This window comes from Pundamilia nyererei, unplaced genomic scaffold (assembly GCF_000239375.1).
Source record: "Pundamilia nyererei isolate P.nyererei 1_Seehausen unplaced genomic scaffold, PunNye1.0 scaffold00057, whole genome shotgun sequence".
NCBI classification, from domain to species: Eukaryota; Metazoa; Chordata; class Actinopteri; order Cichliformes; family Cichlidae; genus Pundamilia; species Pundamilia nyererei.
The window spans coordinates 1,955,632-1,974,665 of NW_005187458.1; the positions used below are offsets into that span (position 1 = coordinate 1,955,632).

Genomic DNA, 19,034 nt, shown 5'->3' on the forward strand with positions numbered 1-19,034 from the left:
GACAAAAAAAGCTTTTTGAAACCAGCTTAAAGAAACTGATCAGTGTTTCCTGGAAGCAAACTTTCAGTAATTTCTATTCATTTTAAATTAGCTCAACTTATTGCACTTTTACTGTATGATTTAAATGAGAATTTCACACAGAGGAACATGTTATACCACTGTCACACCAGCCCAGTGTCACTGGAAATGTTCTGGAAATGTTGTTGTTTTTAACGGTTTGCTTGTATGTATACCTTGCAGGCTCGCAGCAAGCTGTCACAGATTCAAGATAGTCAACAGGAAGTGTCTAAAAGCATTGAGCAGTACAACAGCACCTTGAATGGAAACCATGGAGGCAGCATGACCAACTTGGCTGACATGAGTGAAGGCTTCAGTGACCGAGAGAATGGAGGATTTCCAGCCATGGTGAGAGCAGTACAGGTCAGGATCTTTGATAGAGGTGTGCTTTTATTTTCCAGTGTGCTGTGTAACATTTATTAAGGTCATAGGATTTGGTTTTATAGTCCTGGGTAGACCTGGTGCTCGTTTGTTGTGCCCGATCGTTGTTACCTTTTTCATTTGTGAAGTTCCATATTCACAATTGTAGTGTGGATTTCTTTTTAATTCTTTTTAACTCATCTTGTATGCCATCACAAGTATTTAAGCAAACTTCATTCATATGCCTTCTTAAATTTTACATGACCTTCTATTAAATGCATATGCAACCAAGTGTTATATTGTTTTTGACAAGCAAAGATACAGCTTGTGTGACAGAACACATAAAGCGGTAGTGAATCAGATCCCATGGATGTATATGTTATGATATGTGCTCACATTACTCGTACAAATACAACAAATGAAATAAAACCTATACATATCATGCATACATATCTAAATATTCTGTCTGTCCACAGCAGAAGAGATGATAAAAGCTTCTGTTCTCTCTCTCTCTCTCTTTGGCTTTCTCATTTCCACAGGAGGACCCATTCAAAGTGAAGCCATCTGTGTTTAACAGTCAACCTCAGGGGCTTCCCACTGATCCCTTCCAGTCTGAAGACCCCTTCAAAACAGACCCATTCAAAGGTTGTCATCCCCCTTAACTTTCACTGCATCACCATCTCTAAGTGTTCCTCTTAATCTTTTAATACAAGTGGCTTATTCCTCTCCTCTGCTATCCTCTCCTCTCTTTACTGCACTGCATGTTGGGAGTATGGGTGAATGAGTGTCTAAAGATGATTGATGAGTGTGTGGATCACGCCAAATCACAACAACAGTCTCCTCAAGGCATTTTAGATTGTAAGGTGGACCCTACAGTAATACCGACATGAGACTACAACACATAGTCTCTTTTAATATAGGCATTTATGTATTGGAGTGACCCATTACAATATTTTTTAAAGTTAAGTACAACAATGGTTTATACACCGTGTAAAACTGGATAACTTTTGACTCTGGTGATGAAGTTCATCCAGCCCTCATGAAGATCAAAGTGTGGGCATGGGTTTAGGTGAGGAGTGGCAGGCTGGTGACTGTGGTGAGCAACAACTTGCAGGCTAAACAGCAGGCAACAGTTAGTGCTGTCAACGGCAACCCACAAATATCTCAGCATGATACAGTATAGGCAGCAGCTGTCTCTCTGAAAACTGATTTGATAAATGATGTTGTTTGAACATCTGTGGAGTCCCGTGGCAGTGGGCTTTACACCACAGCATCTGGTGATGCAAGGCATGTAAGCTGCTGCTCAGCTTTGAAAATAGATTGCATGAAGCTCTCTATGCACAGTTCTTGATCTGATTTGACGAGTACTTGAAGTTTGGGGGTCTGATGCAACTGACTGCAGAAAGTTGGCGACCTCTGTCTACTATGTGCCTCATCATCCGCTCACCCCGAGTTGCTGACATCCCAATAATAAAACTGACAGTTGACTGTGGAAGTGATAATGATCAATAATCAGTGGCAATGCTGTCAGAGTTGCCATAGAGACCGTGAGCTCAGGTTGAGCGAAAAAAGACTTTATTCTAGTTTCCAGTTTTCCAGCAGTGTTTGTTACTGTAATTGCCATAAAACACGTTACTGGGAAAAAGCTGAGTTTTTAATCAAAGCACCTCTTTGACTGAACATGAATAAAAGCAAACTTTATAGTTGCTCCTTTCATCCACAGTCATGACACAGTCAAGTTACAGAAGTTAAAACAAGAGCACTCAGTTTGTGCAACTCCCCCCAAAGGCCAAGGGCTGTACAAAAACGTAGATGTTTTTATGTTTTTATTACAACATTCTGACGTCAGCCTGTTTTTGTTACAATATGATGATGTCAGCCTTTCATGGCATTACTATGACATCGTAGGGCATTGTATTGAAAAAACAAATAAAACCTTCCAATTTCACATTGATATACTAGGCCTTGGGGGACATGATGAGTATCTAGGTTGCCCAAGCATTTGACCTTGACCTTCATAATGATGCCAAAAGAAGGATGTTAGCCAAACTAATGTCCTTTATGCACAGCACCACTCACCCCCTGCACTGTGGAGCAGCTCCTAAAGCAGTAGACTGTTATGGTGTAGGTCTGAGGGCCGTTGTAGGTCCTTCATCCAAACAGCAGATGGACTATACAGTACCCACACAGGATAAATAGTGTTTAAAAATACATGTATTTTGTTTATCCCACTGCATTTTATGTAGATATAAAAATGAAAAATCCTGCTGTATAGTAACCAGGGGTGGTATAGCAACCTGCCCATCACCTGCCCATAGTATCGTATTTTGGGTTTTTAAATTTTTTTAATATAACTCTGATTCACCTTTTCTTCCTGTTCCCTGTGCTGCTGTAACAAGTGAATTTCCCCAGTGCAGAATGTAATAAGGTGGATGTCTATAAATGAATGAATACACATCAAATCTACGTCAACCAGAAGATATAATAATCAGAGGTTTTTGGCTCCTCTTAATGTAAGGAAGCCTCCCAAGAGTACAGAGTAAAAACTACTTTATTTTATACCTTAGTTTAAGTTGTGTGTATGACTTATTTTATTTGGCATTGCTATATTTGTTTATTTTTGCATTTAATGAAATGTTTTCTTCAAAAAACCTGATTCTAATACAAATACAATGAGAGGGTTTTTAATTCTTTTGCTGGATCTTGTATGCAGTCAAATGATTAAAAACACAGAAGTTTCAGAATCCAGCAAGCAGTTCATTTTAAAAGAACAGTTTTTTTTAATCCTTTGAATATTTATGGTCATTAAGATCCAGCCCTGGTAAGTGGTCTCATCCCTTCTACGCGCTCTTCTCCTCTCTCCTCTTCTCTACTCCTCAATCTGCGTTTACTGCTTTATGTGTATTAAGTTGTCTTCCTCCTAGTAGCTTATATTTTCCAGCTTGAGTTAATTTATGACTGTCTTTTGTCTTCTTCCTGCCTTTCCCTCTTTGCTTGATTCCTCTCCTGTAGGCGACCCTTTTCAGAATGATCCTTTTGCAAAGCAGCCTCCAGTACCCACAGGTATTTACTTCAGGGAAGAAAGGTTAATAATTTTTCTTTTTTGAGAGGTAATTTAATCTTGGGGCAGAAAATAAACTGCAAAATTTCATCACTTAAAATGTTGCACTAAAACTGTTGTGCACACTACATTGAACAGGTTTAGCATTTACTAGAATGCATGCATGTTTTTTCCTTAAATGAATTACAATAATTCGCATGGAATGTACCTTACAAATCTATCATGTAGCATATTTTTTGGGGGGGTTGTTTTTACAACCACAAGTGTGTATTTTTTACTGAAATATTAAATGGGCTGTACCTTTGAGTAGACACTTTTCTACTCAGCTTGAGTACATTCCCACTACATGGACCGGCAGAAACACAAATTACATTCCCACCACAACCCTCATAGAAGCACTTTTTTGTAAGCCGTTTGCATTTCTTATAGGTTTTTAAACAGAGAGAGACTACCTCAATAAAAAAAAACAAAAAATCCCAAAACAACCTCCCAACTCATTGATTATATTGACTTACTCAGAGCTCTTTCCAAGTACTTCTTGGAATACTTACTGTGTTTGTTTTGACCTTTTGGTCCATGCTTTGGTTTGATGTTTTTATGATGCCAATCTGCTGATGCTTTTGTTTACACTTGGCTAGACTTAGCCATACAGTGGGTTAAAAAACATATTTCTAATCTTTGTTCAGAATCAGAGAGGCTTTATTAATCCCAGAGGGAACTTGAGTCGTTATAGCAGCAAACATCAAGCACTCATATAAAATGAGTATAGAAACAGAGGTATTAATATAAATATACATATAAATATCAAAGAACTTCCTACTATTGACACTTAGAATATCAGGCAATACTCCAGGAAAAAAACGTTACACAAAAGTTATAAATTTTTTTGTATGAGTCATTGAATGAAGTAAGTATCCCAAAGCAAAACATGACGTACTACTCTCTAAATCCTTGCGGTTTCTTGACTGCAGCTTGGCAACTCAAAGTTTTAGCTCCCTCCACAGATAGGGGCTAGAGGTCTGGAGACTGGCTACTTGCATAATGTTGGAAGACCCATCTGCAGTGTTCCGTCTGAGGAAAGGGGATACAGGACCTGTCCACTGGCCCCTTAATGTGGTCAAGTCCTGTACCCTTAGGACAGAAACAACCCCAAGGCATGTTTCCCAACTCCATGGGGATGGTGTTCTAGGGGTCATAGTCAGCAAGACTTCAATCCATTACATTGTAGTGTCTTACCAGAGGTGTTTTTGGAGACTGAGGTCCCAGTTGCCTTCAGATCATTAAGAAGCTCCTCCCATGCAGTTTTGGGCTGATCCAATACCTGTCGAATGATCATCCTCACACCATGAGGCAACATATTGCACAAAGCTCCAGACTGAGGGCAATCGATGATAATCTTATGTTTCGTTCGTTTCCAAATAACCACATCAACAGCTTTCCCCTTCTCTTCAAACTTCTTGCTGATGGTCTTGTTTACCAAGTCTTCAGTCTTGTCCCTATCATCCTTTGGCAGCTCATTGGTCTTGCCCATTGTGGTGGCTGGGAATGATGGATTGATTGAAATAAAGGAAGAAAGAAAGAAAGAAAGAAAGAAAGAAAGAAAGAAAGAAAGAAAGAAAGAAATCTGAGGGAGGCAGAATTCTGGTTGGGTTGTAGGGAATCCGCATGCATGCACTGCGGTATCTGGCCAATACAACGGGACTCGCTTTTTTCCCGAGCTTCACTGTGCAGCAGAGAAGCTACAGGCGGCCATGACAGTCAAAAACCACGTTCCCACATTTTGGCTCTGCGTTAAGTGGCTACACACATCACTGTGCCTGGCTCTGCACTGTATCTGGAGCTGGATGGTGCGAATGGAAGCTGCCATAGTTAATTCACCACGGAAATGTCCCTGGTGTACCCATCCGACAGCCATAGTGTAGCTGGCCCCTCAACTCTTCTGTCTGAGCACTGCAGATTGTGCATGTTTCAGCAGGACAAAACTGTATATGTTGTACCACATGCATATGTCTCTGGTCAATGAAAGTTTTAAGAAACAGAGTTTAAGTAGCTCAAGTTCATTTCTGCTGTAGATCCATTTGGAGGAGACCCCTTCAAAGAGACAGATCCATTCAAGGCTTCATCAGAAGACTTCTTCAAGAAAACCACAAAGATGGATCCCTTCTCCAGTCCAGACCCTTTCAGTAAAAGTGCCACTTTACCCTCCAAGGTACTTGTTGAGATTCAAAGGTGGATTTGTAATGTATATCTGGTTATTCCAAGAAGGGATCAGAATGTTTAGTTTGCTCCCTCTGTTTCTGTTTTAGCGTTAGATCTCAGTTTTTACAATCGTCAATACAAACAACAGTCAATTTATATTAATTTATATATTCATTTAGATTGAAGGTTTCCATAAGAACCTCGGAGATTTCTGGTTCAGTTGCACCCACTGTAGAGTTTACTCCAACATTATAAACAAACAAAAAGACCAATAATAATTAATGCATTAATAAGTACATGGAAAACCCCCTCAATAAACATTGTAGTTAGAATACATTTTCAATTAACGTTGTATTCTTTTGTATATATTTCTCTCATTTCTGTTTTATGCAGCAACCTACTACCTTCACAAGCAGTGACCCATTTTCTTCAAGCCATCAAAAACCTAAAGGATCAGGTATGATTTAATACTTCCTCCTCAATAGCTTTGGACATCGTGTAGTTTTTGTAACCACAGAATAAAAGAACTTGTTATTCTCTGTGCTGTATAATATCCAAAAAGGACAGTTTTGGCCAGATACACCATTGTACAGCAGACCTAAGCTCTATTTTGAGTTTAGCTTGGAGTCAATTTTGGAATTTTTTTCAGTTTAGTGTTTGTTTTTGACACAAACATGTTTTAACAAACCTTTATGAATCCATTGGACCTGTTTCAGTAAACTGTGTGTTCTCTGCTGAGATATGAGTGTAGTCTATACAAACATGCTTGTTCTATGGGTCAAGTTGACTGTCACAGTGATTGAAGCAAATTGAGCCTGTCACCACACTCTGAACATTATTTACTTAGCTGAAGAGCACCATGTTAATTTGCCTATTAAAACCCAGGTTGTACAGAAGATGTGTCATGTTGCTTACCCAATGCTCTAAGTCCACTTAATAACTCAGATTTAATCCCACTGATCAATGGTACTCTCTGTACCATTCACAGAGAGTTGGGGAATGGCTTCAATCACAGCATTGTAAGATGGTGATAGATGTACCCTTAGGCCCCCTCCTCGATTCAGAGATGGTCTTTCCCTTTTCACGCAAATTTCAGAATTCATCCTGCTTTTTCACATTATGAGTAAAGACTAGTGACTAATTCCACTTACAGTCTACCTATGATATGACTGCCTGGTTTTGTATTCCCTTCTATTCCTTCTCTATTACTTCTATCTTTCTATTTTATCAGAAAGCTTTTCTGGTGCTGTGCAGACTTGAGTTTCTTTAGCGTTTACATTTTCAGATAAACCTTTTATATTCATATTTTTGAAAATTCCTGTTGATATGTACTATCAACAACATACTGACAACAAATCAGATTGATCTAGGAGGCAGGTGACTGGGAAACATATTCCTGTTAAACCCTTTTAATTAAACCTGAAAATCTAGACTGCAACACAGCATGATTTCTTCATTCTAAATCTATTCATCTTAACAAAGCAATTTAACCTGATGATGGCTTTGAAAAAAGGTTAAGGTAGTTAATGTAAACTGGGAATGTGGAGCATCAATAAAATTTTATAACAGTGTGAACGGTATCCTGGCAGATATAGAAAATCTGGAAATATGTGATCCCAGCCCTACCTAATACTTCCAGGTACATTGAGATTGTTGATATAAATTCAGTGTAACTGTGTCATTTTCAGACCTCTTTGGCACACTGGACCCGTTTGGCAGCAGTTCATTCAACAGCAGTAACACTTCTGTTGGATTTGCAGACTTCAGCCACATGTCGAAGTCCAGAGACCCTTTTGAAGGAAGGGCCACCTGGCTTCCAGACTACCAGAAGGTATGGGAGGTGAACCTGATCTTGAAAATAAACCCTCTACCAAATATATCCAGATCCCACTCATTACATGGGCTCTGAAAGAAAACATATTGACAAAATTAAATCAATCAATTAAACCATTACAATAATGCTGTATTGTAATGGTAAAAGTGAACATTTTTCAAGTTTTCTGTCAATCTTGTGAATGTGATTACTCAAGTAGCTTAGGATTTTTAAATTGATACCATAAGTGTGTCTAGTAGGAGGCTGAGGAGGTAGAACCGGCAGCTGCTAGGTTTTTTAAAAAAATTTTAGTGATAGCTTTTGTAAACTTTGTGATAAATTAAACAGTACTGTGCTTCCCTTGTGGGTGTTGGCTCTCTCCATTCCTATTACAATGCACAGTGGTGTTTGTTCATCCAAAGCACACTACTAGAATAATTTATTTGAAAGCCTGATGCTTTTCCTTGTCCACTTTATTTGGAAAACTCAACAGCCAGTTTTATTTTTTATCTATCATCAACTGATTTCTCAGACTTTTTATCTGATTTAGAACAAGTCTTGTTCTGTTTCAGACAATAAAAAAGCCCTCTGTAAAGCTTGAACTTACAATTCATCACTGATCGAAGAAAACAACAAAGTTTTCCTTCAGCACTGCAGCCAGGCTGACAGAAGGTCAGAGCTCTGTTGAGCCAAGCATTTTTTAACCCACAGACGTATCATTATGCACAGCTACTTTCAGTACCATTGATATTGAGACTTTAATATAGACTTCAGTTTGTTTCTGTTTGTTTACACACTAAGGTTAATTATTCCACAGTTTCCATTACATTTACATTACACATGCTTCCCTTAGGCAGTATCATCAGAAGGCATACATACAATAACATATCATAATAATCACATGATTATTGTGGTTTTCTCTGTTTTTTTATATTATTGTAGGGTCTTTACAATATAAAGCACCTTATATGAATAAAACTGATTTGAAATTGAATTTAAATTAGCTATCGCTCATTCCTTTATATTTTCTTCCAGACTTTGTTTTATCTCTTTAAGTGGTTTTAACAAGTTTTCCAGGCTTTTTGAAGCCATAAACTATTTCTTTTCTTTTTTTTAGTTTTCCCATTATTTTCAGTCGAGTTTCAGTCTTGTACCTGATGAATTTCAGGAGTGTTTCCTCTGTAGGTCTGTGTTATGTGTTAAGCCACATAACACTGACCTAACTCAACACATAACACTTGGAAATGTTTTTGTCAGCAGGTTATTAGCAGCCTGTCACAAAAACACACCATTTGTTCCAATTTCTTTAGCCTAATTTCACGAATCCCAACGATTCAACAGTTTTACTTGTATAAAACTTGCCATAGCTTGGCTTTAGGGAACTGGAAAAGTGGAGGACAAAAACAAGTGGCTGGTCAAAAAAAAACAATACTAGTAGGAAGCTGACCAGTATCTGAAACTCACGTCCTTAGGAAACACGAAGAAAACTAACAAATACGTGTCACGAGGCCTGAGAAATGCATCTGGCCCTTCAGTTGACCCATTGCTGAAGCCTCATCAGCGTTGGTTCAAGCCTTTGCACAGTAATGTACAGTATTTCACTTGCTGGGCCCACTTCCTCATTTTAGGTTTGACAGCGTTTTAGTAGGTATGCATGACATGAATTGAGCTGCGGTTTGGGGAAGGCATCGAAGGGGACTGGCGACGGCTCCCGGGCCTGGCAGATCCCCGTGTGCTAAATAGGAGTGAAGAAGTTAAAGAATTGAGAACAAGGAGGGAGGGTGGGGCACGTAAACGAGAATGAACAGCTTGCAGAACTGGGGGAACCTATATAGATGACAACCGGAAGGAGCGTGTTTGGAGGCGTGGTCCCACTCCTGAAATTCCGATAGATAATCTCCAATTCTGGATGGTGTTCATGTGATGCTGTTGTTAATCATATTTAAGAAGTAAAGACTCAGAACTCTAATGGCCTGTATTTCTTTTTCAGCATGATGATTCTGTTTCAAAATGACACATTCCTTTTCTCAAATTTTTTCCAGCCAGTGTTTGTGGATGACCCATTCAGCAGGAAGAATGACATGCCGGCTCTGCCTCCAAAGAAAAGTGTTCCCCCCAGACCCAAACCACCCAGTGGTGAGTGTCACACTGTGTAGGCTTTTGAGGTGGCCTAGAAAGGTGCCAGAACTATACAAGAATACTGTTAATAGTATTATTTGTAGGTGTTTGACCTGAACTGTTTTCGTTTGGTAAAGAACACCTGAGCAGAATTTGAATCTTTTAGTGAAGAATAACAAAAATGTCTGTGAGAATCTACTGTGGTGAGTGAGGCTGAACACCAAAAAGGAAGTGGGACTTTAGCTCCTATATCTCAAACCAGCATAAATTTGGGGTTTTACTAAGTGTGATTTCCGCATCACTGCCATGCCCGTAATTACAGCTCTCCATAACTTTACAAGCATTGTATTTTTAAAGCCACACTAAACACATTTTATCCATCCGTTTGTCTAGTTATCAACATCAGGCATGATTTCAAATCGTGCTTTCTTTCACACATAAAAAGACAGTGAAGAAATTACCTGGAATAAAAACAATCCTCCTTAAAATCAAAGATGACGTCTTTACAAAAAACAAGTACAATTTAGCCTACGGTTCCATATAACATTGCTTTTGAGAGGAAAATTTAAAGAAAAATATCGCTTTCAAATGAGAGAAACAAGAAATTCAGTTTCCAATATGGATCAGGCAGTGACACTGATAAAGCCATTTAGAAAGAGTAGCTTAAACTATTAAAAATAAAATGAAATCTAATGAATTGTGTTTATATAATATGAAATGGTAACACAGTTTAATACAGAAACATCAGTTAGGGCTATTTATTATAAGGAATGGCAGATAGTAAATAAACAATACATGAAGCTAAAAATATTTTTTTTAAAAAACAAAACTCCAGTATTCATGAAAAAAATGCATTTATTGATTCATTTCTTATCTTTGACACCTTAATCTACTGTCTTGGGTTTTTGTGTAGATTTCATCCTTGCTTACAAATGCTGTGTTGTTTGTGTGCATGAACATGTGAAGGTGATGTCGTAAGAGACATGATGTGTGGTTTGGTTGGCCTGTTGTTTGCAGACACACCCTGACATACTTCCTCTCTCTTTCCTTGATGTGTTTGTACGCGAGTATTTATGTGTGGGTGAGTTGTTCAGAGAAGGGCATTCTTTAGACTGCAAGCTGTGTGCAGTGGCAAAGCATCAAAACTCTTTTGCAATTTAAGAAGTTAACAATATTAATTAATATTATGAACTTCTTAAACAATATCTTTAAATATTGAATTAATGGTCTTTACGTTTTCTACCTTATCCTAAACCTAACCCGTCTTCACACCTGTTTATTCTCTGTTATTTTCATTGCTTAATGAAGTGTAAAGTATATAACCGAGGGCAGATTTGTGTGAAATACGAAATACACGTGTTTACGTCACTTTGTCTTTTACTGTATTGTTTTTGGTTCATTAAATGCTGCATGTTGCATGTACAATCTTCTGGTAAACATTGAAATTAGATGTGAAAAGTGTAGCAAAATATTTTAAAACAGGGTGGAGCTCATAATTGTGGTTTCTCAAGTGTGTGTGTGCGTGTGCGTCCATGTATGCAGTTTATCGAAAGAGGAATAACTGATCGCCAGGCGTGCACTTTTGCTCAGTGTTTAGTGTGAAATGAACTCACCATTACCCAGATAACTGCTCAGGGGTTATCTGGGTAATGGGACTAAAGGTATATGTGTGTGTTGTGTGACGCATGTGGTTTAGCACCTCCACAGCAAGTTAACGAAGTCTTAATGTTCCCAGGATCCCCTGTCCACCCCAAGTTCCACTCCTTGCTGCTACTAGCATTTTTGTTTGTTTTTGTGGTTGCTCATGTGGTTTAGCATTACTGCGTTATTGAGACTGATTAACTGCCATTTTAAATGAAGATCGTGTTAAGTGTTGGATTGTTTAGTCCTCGTGGACAACAGTGCATTTTTTATTCTGGAAGTCAAAAGTTATACTGAATAGTCAGTGCAAGGATCCTAGTATGCAATGAATTTAAAGTTAAGAAAACAGATATATTTAGTCTGAATGATTTCTGTAGAAGTGAAACAACTAGTAAGTTAACATAATTAAATATGGAATAATTTCAATAAAAAGAATTGCTTTCTGTTTTCAAGTAAAAATGTGTGTGAAAATGTTTTTAATTACTCTCCCGGCATCATTATTACGATGTTTTACAGAGCTAAGTTAACAAGAAACTAATAATCACTAGTCTTAAATGTATAGTTTAACAGCTTTGATTATGCATACTCTATGAACATGGGCACTGGTCTGTTCATCTAGGTGGTAAATTGGGGAACCAGCATTGGGTAACATGGGTAGAAAGCAAACCAAGTGATTTACTAGGAAACCGTTGAAAATCGTTTTGTGGGTTATAGGTCACTACTTTTGGTTTTTGTCTACTGGGTGTGGTCCTTTGCTTGTGTTTTTTCCTATGACAGCTGTTTGCATGTGTTTCCGTTCTCTTGAGAATGTAGTACTGTTAACGGTTTGCACTGGGACCTGATTTGAATTGTATAGTGTGCTGTGTGTGGATGTGAAACTTGTGTGGCTTTCAAAGCTGGCAGGTAACTTTGAGGTGACACTGGAGGTTAAGCAGGTCATGAGAAGAACTATGTGAACCAGCTCTTAATATGCATGGTTTTATGAAAAGCACACAAAATCAGATCTTTTGTTGTCAGCATAGTTGTTTGTGATCTGACCTTGGCCATTTTTATGAGTCATGACATCTCTCAGGTTTCACTCAACCTGTATACTTAGTTAATTTATCTTTCACTTTGACATCTTTTTAATAGTCCTTAGGTAAGTGCTTGTCTAAATGATACTTTCTTGTAGTTCTTCAAATTTTTTATCGCATGACAAAGTTATATCAGTGCTATGATCCTGTTGCTTGTATCAGTTTTTAGTCAGCAAGCTTTTGTTGTGGTTTAAAATCAAAACTAAAACTTGATGTTGATGGTGAAATAACCTGGAAAGGAAAACGCTTCTCTTTATGATATTTACCTCCTTTATTCTTTTATGTCTTCAGGTAAGACCACACCAGTGAACATGACTGGTTCATCTGACTCTTCCAAACCCTGTGATCCTTTCAAACCGTTCAGTGGCGAGGTCATTGACCCTTTTCAGAGTAAAAAGGGCCTGGGAGACCCATTCAGCGGCAAAGACCCTTTTGTCTCATCCTCAGCATCAAGTAAACCCACTAAAGGCTCTACTTTGGGTTTTACAGACTTCAATTCTGTAAGTTGAGATGAGTGATACTGTTTAACTGTCAGTGTGCACAACAGGTGTCACAGCTCAGTGCAAAGAGCCACACTACCACAATTACAAGGTTTCATTTTACTGCAATGGAAGGATCCTGATGAAGACTGCTGAGTGCCAAAAGTGCTGTTGAAGCACAAGACTTAGCAGAGTGTACAGTAATTTAGAATCCCAATGAGACAAAAACCCGTCATCCTTTGGGTGTGTATGGTTGTCACTGTGTCCTCTGTTTCTCAGGACCATTTAAACAGCAGCTTTAAAGCAATTCAGCACAGCTGTTGTTCGTTCACCATATGAACAACACCCACATAGCCTTTCACCCCATGTTTCATTCTTCATATGGATGAACTTTATAGCTTTGATGACTGACAGTGTGTTAGGTGTACAAAAAAAGCTGGTAACAAAATTTAGAGCTGCTTATCAGGAGCTGTAAATGATGTTGACACTATGGACATTCAAAATGAAATAAAGAAATGAATTTCTCTTTCATGCAGAAATCTTCTCTCTCTATATGTATAACATATACATCTAAAGCAAATACATAAATAAACAAAGCCAGCATTATCCTCTTTCATCTGGCACTCTTATTATTATTCGTCAGATCTATTATTAACTATATTACTATAGTTACTTACATCTCACAGCTTTAAAAAAACATCCACAAGTTATAGCTCCGTAAAAGTTATATCTATATGCCTTACAGGCTTAATGTAAGCATCAAAATGACCTTAGCATTGTCCTCTGTCATAGGATAGGATAGGAATTACAGTTCTCTCATAAATGCACAGACTCTTTAACCACCTCACAGCTCCCAAATTGTGGCTGAAAATCTTAAGAGCATGCTGTCTTTACACTGTTACCACATTCATATAGTACAGTATGCACACATATAACTTGCTGCCACTCATGGTGAAAATTTTTTCCCGAATATTGTAATTAATAGTTGTACCAACAGATAATAAAAGAAGTGTTCTTGCTGCTGAAAGTTAAAGCTGTGATAACACTATATAATATGAACTGTGACTAATGGTGAAGTTTCCCTGTAATTAAATAGAATTTAATAGTATTTTCAGTATTTCAGTATTTATTTATTTATTGTCATTGTCAGAGAACAATGAAATTGCATTTGGGGCTTCCGTACAACCAATAATATTTACTTACAAGTACTTAAAGGGAGGTACACTAGAATAAGAGGGTAAAAAGTCATGTTTTTAAATTAAACAATGGAATGATTAAACTATTAATATATATACTATAGATGGATGGATGGATGGATGGATGGATGGATGGATGGATACCCATCTTATATATTTCACAATGCGCCCGATATTTCTTGCAACCTTCAGAAGCCAGTTCGTCTGATTGCTCTTTGGGCAGCCCGTTAGAATTTATTGTATTCTGACAATCAGACTGGTGGTAGCATTACATTTTGATTTGGTTGTGTGGCTCAGCAGGTCATTTGCTAATCAGAAGGTTGGTGGTGGTCCAGTCCACATCCCAGAGTGTCCTTGGGAAAGATATTGCATCCCAAGTTGCTCCTGATGCGTTCATCGGAGTATAAATGCTAGAAAGCAAGTCTCAGACAAACGTCCTTCTATGAATGTATGTGTGAATGAGACGTGTTGTATCAAGCACACTGTGGAGGCCAGGCTATCTGGTGCAGCACTCCATCATGCTCCTTCTTGGTCAAATAGACCTCAGACAGCCTGGAGGTGTGTTTGGCGTCATTGTCCTGTTGAAAAATAAATGACGGTCCAACTAAACGCAAACTGGTCGGGATGGCATGTTGCTGCAGGATGCTGTGGTAGCCATGCTGGTTCAATGTGGCTTCAGTTTTGAATAACCCCCAAGAGTGTCACCAGCAATTTACCAATTTTCCCGACTGACTGACCTTCAGTTCTTGAAGTAATGATGAACTCTTGTTTCTTTTTACTTAGCTGAATGGTTCTTGCCATAATATGTATTCGAACAGGGATCAAATAGGGCTGACAGCTGTGATGATTTTCTCCACTTTCCTCACCACTCCACTCGCAGTACTCCAGCCTCTACACCACACAGAGATGCAGCTAGTCAAAATGCTTTCTATGGTACTACTGTAGAATGTAGTTAACATGGGTAGGGGAGGGTGAGCACTTCTTAACCTTTAAGAAAGCTAAGTTAGGGTAACTTATTCATTGTGAGCACACTGTATTCTGAGCTCCACTGGAATGACTGAACTTCTTACCCTCTGTCTCTAAGGGAGAGGCCAACAACCTTTCGGAAAAGATTATTTCTGCCGCATGTATCATCACTTATGACCACAGGTTAGAAAAGGGACATAGAGAGCTAAATTGAGAGTTTCACTTTCATCAGCTCTCTCTTCACCACGAAGAGCTGACCTTAACCCGGGTTCACAAAACACATGCAGACTTGGGCCAAACTCACAAACGCAAATATCCCTGAGATGATAAAGAGACTAACGAATGAACTTTCCCTTCCACTACTCCGCCATAGACCTTACCAGGGAGGTTGAGCATTGTGATCCCTTTGTAGTTGGAACACACCCTGCGCTTACCCTTCTGAAAAATTGGAACCACCACCCCAGTCTGCTAATCCAGAGTTACTGCCTCGGATCACCAAGCAGTGTTGTAGAGGCGTGTCATCAGGTCAACTGAACTTGTCCCATACCAAAGTTTTTCCTGCCCGGGTTGCAGCTGTCACCGGAGTTCCACATGCTATCCAAGCCCAATAGGACTCCTCCTTCAGCTTGATGGCTCCTTTCACCACCATGGAGGTGCAAAACATTGTCCATTTGGACTCAATGTCCCCAGCTTCTCTGGAATCCGGAAATTCTGCCGCAAGTGGTTGCTGAAGTTCTCCTCTTCAGCAACCTTCCATTGGTGTGGGAGTATGCAAGGGAATCAAGAAAACTAGAGGATTATAGAAACCAACTCCACTTTAACCTCACCAAATCAGCATGTCAAGTATAAGAAAAACAGTGACGTCAGCTTGAGAATACCCTTGTTTTACACTGATGTTATACTTCTTCTGTTAATTGTATCTTGTAAAGCCAGGCTTATTGTGGTCTGAGTCCAGAAGAGTCTAGACACAAGACTTGCTAAATCCCAAAATATTTGCGGTTTTTCAAAACTGAGTTTTTCCTTATAAACCTTTGTTTGCCACTGTTGGAAGCCATCAAAGGAATCCTTAATAGCCCTCATTTTTGTTGGAAAAGATCTAAATTCTAATTAAAAGAACTAAAGTGTAATTACAGAACAGCTATTTATGTCTGTGTCTAAGTATCTCAAAAGCCCACTTTAACTGTACCAAATAATCAAAGCCTTTAAATTTACCCCACCCTCTGCCATGGCACTATATAAACTGGCTTTAGAAATTACAGTTTGGTATTGACACTGTAAGGCTTGCAGAACTGCACTGCAGAGAGTCTAAATTTCATGTTGTGCAGGAAAGGGTGTCAGCACTTTGTGTGGTTTTTTGTTTTGGCAGGAAGAATATCATAGGTGTTTTCAGGGTTTACCAAGACCTTCACAGAGGCAAATGGGTTATATCAGTTGTGGTAGATCTGTTTTTATCACGAGTGTTACTCTGAATTAATTGAGTCACTGAGACTAGAACAACAAACACAAACCTGTTGTGATCTTGGAACAGTTACCAATCCATGGCGAGGAATGAGACAAACGTTCACATGCTTGGATCCATTTTTAAATCCCCAGATAACCTAACACCTTTTATTCTATTTTAAGCCTGGAATAACTTTTCTGTCAGATTGGTTGACAACTCAGTTCAAATTTTCTGTTGGAATTATCTATTGAACACGAGACACCACAGTATCACTACTCAACTATCAGCTCTTGAGTCTGTCTGCCCTGCACGCTCTTGATGTTTGCTGCTATGTTACCGCCTTTGTTAAACTACTTTGATAAGTGTTTTATATTAACTGCTTATTCTTGTAATGCATGTCTTTGTCTTCCGTTACTGTTTTAGGTTTTCTCATTATTCTCATGCATCTACTTCCATGTCTATCTTCAACCTGACACTGCAGGCTAAGAACAGTGTCTCATGATCTGTCAATGCAACCTAACCTACATTCACAGCTTTACTCGTTAAATTGTAGATTAATACTTCGCTTTACTTAAGACATATGTCTCCTGAAAAACATCACAGTTCATATAAAATTTGTAAAGTATTTGGTGTTTGGCCATCCAGACATTATTTGAACCATGATGTACCATTATAAATTTGAATGGTTCTTGGATCTAATATTGGTATAACTACTATACTAAATCTACTACAGACAACACTTTTATTCCAGCCCTCTGGTAAGGGGACCTTTACATGAAGGTATGTTAGCTTTAGACTGTTCTACTTGATTTACAACATTTATTTCCACTTTTCCAAAATCAGGCAACTGCAGCACCAACACAAACAAAGACCTGTACTTCCTTCTTAAATTAAAAATAGTTTTTTAAAAAGTCATCTACTAAAGGCATAGCACACTTTGCTTTTAGTAGATGACTGTTACATCTGCCAAAACTCATCATTTACATTGTGTTTAAAATACTCAGATACAGATTTGTCATCTACTTTCTCTCACTCTCTGCATGTCACATCTTTTCTTGTAGAGGTCTTGTTAAGCTTTGCTTAGATCTTTGTGTTACACATTCCTGCTTGAAGGGATTCACTGGCATTCTGTTTCTTCACAGTCCATCTGTCTTAGTTTTTTACTTTAGCTTCAATACCTTTTATCAGTTTAAGAATTACTGATTTTATATGATTTTTTATAAACTGTCTAGTATTCGAATGCTAGTAGAATCACTTGATCTAAAAATAAATTACTAACAAATCGCTAAAAATAGTTTTTCAAAATGGACTGCACAGAAACTTGGCCAGTATCCATTTACATTGTCTGTTTGCTGTTATGTGGTGTAACCAGCTTAGTGTTTTTGGTTATTAACTTCTCTGTTCTATAATCCAACTCTCTAACAGGACCTGACAAAGTCAAGGTAAGAAGCACTATTACATTCACATAAAATGATCATTTGGGAAGTGTTATTGAAAATGTTGTTGAATATTTGTTGACGAGTAAGACAAGGATTTCAGATGTACAGTAATAGCAAGAGCTTTAGTTGCTAAACTAAAATACAGAAACTGTTTTTAATTTATTATATGAAAAGTGCTGTATACATATAACAAAGGGCAGAGAGTCGCTACTTTTAAAGGTTATTGTAGACCCTGCAAGCAGATTTTTAAAATGGTATCACTAGGTAAAGGTTTGGACACATATCGTTAGCTTCATAGCATAAGTGCCTAAGTCATTTTTTTGTGATGACATAGGCAGACGGACAGGATGATGCAGCAGTGGTAGGGGAGTAAAGTTAGGCAAAAATCTCAATTTGACCAAAAAATGACTTAGGCACTTATGCTATGAAGCTAACGATATGCTAGTTTGTATTCCTTTGTCACCTATTTACACACTCGCCTGAAACTTCTCACATATGCATTTTCTTCAATCTGCATGTCAAAATGTTTTACACCATCTCAACTGGGTTTATTCTTGATATCAGATCATCTGATGGTCAAACATTCAAGGCTAATCAACTTTATTTTGACTAGACAAGACTACAATGAAAATTCTCTCATCTGGAATCATCAAATCAAAGTTGAGATTTTTACTCCTCTAAAGTTCCACTTATTTCTTCTTCTCCTTCTTGATTTATTTCACTATTGTTTCTTTACTGTAGTTTAACCAGAAAGACCAAATTTGCACATTTTTCTTTCAATACTTGATGTTAAGATGTACCTCTGTAAAATCTTAGTTTCTGAAAATGGTTTTAATCTTAAGTGGTTGGAGTGGTTCAGATGTTCCTCCATCCAAATGTTTGCATCGTTCTGCATCCAAGTGCTAATACATGTCAGTTCTACTAAACCAGGGGTCGGCAACCTGCGGCTCCGGAGACGCATGCGGCCCTTTAGTCCTTATAGTGCGACTCCGTGTGGTTTGGGAAAATAAATTAGAAGTATTTAGCTGAAGTGTATTTTACTTATGTTAGTTCTTTTTTAACTTGTAGTTCTAAATCGGAAGATTATTGTGATTTTGAAATATAAAAATACAATTATATTCTATTATTTTTTCATCACTCAAAATAAGCGTCACACTCGCGGAAGCCGGTGTACCCGCCGAAACGCCGTGC

At 38.2% G+C, this 19,034-nt stretch overlaps 1 protein-coding gene across 3 annotated transcripts in view; it reads left to right on the plus strand.

Annotated features, from left to right (window-relative positions):
* Nucleotides 1–19,034, plus strand: part of eps15l1a (epidermal growth factor receptor pathway substrate 15-like 1a) — a 46,770-nt gene that overhangs the window by 24,048 nt on the left and 3,688 nt on the right. Inside the window, exons 19-28 of one of the 3 annotated variants that reach the window (XM_005734238.2) lie at nt 241–420; nt 957–1,062; nt 3,430–3,480; nt 5,551–5,687; nt 6,071–6,134; nt 7,366–7,508; nt 9,533–9,626; nt 12,614–12,775; nt 17,830–17,846; nt 18,457–18,806. In XM_005734238.2, coding sequence (XP_005734295.1) covers nt 241–420; nt 957–1,062; nt 3,430–3,480; nt 5,551–5,687; nt 6,071–6,134; nt 7,366–7,508; nt 9,533–9,626; nt 12,614–12,775; nt 17,830–17,846; nt 18,457–18,471 — 969 coding nt within the window. In that variant the 3' untranslated portion in view covers nt 18,472–18,806. Of the gene's footprint in view, nt 1–240; nt 421–956; nt 1,063–3,429; nt 3,481–5,550; nt 5,688–6,070; nt 6,135–7,365; nt 7,509–9,532; nt 9,627–12,613; nt 12,823–17,829; nt 17,847–18,456; nt 18,807–19,034 lie in introns of those variants that run through there. The other 2 variants (XM_005734237.2, XM_005734236.2) reach the window with 2 other exon arrangements.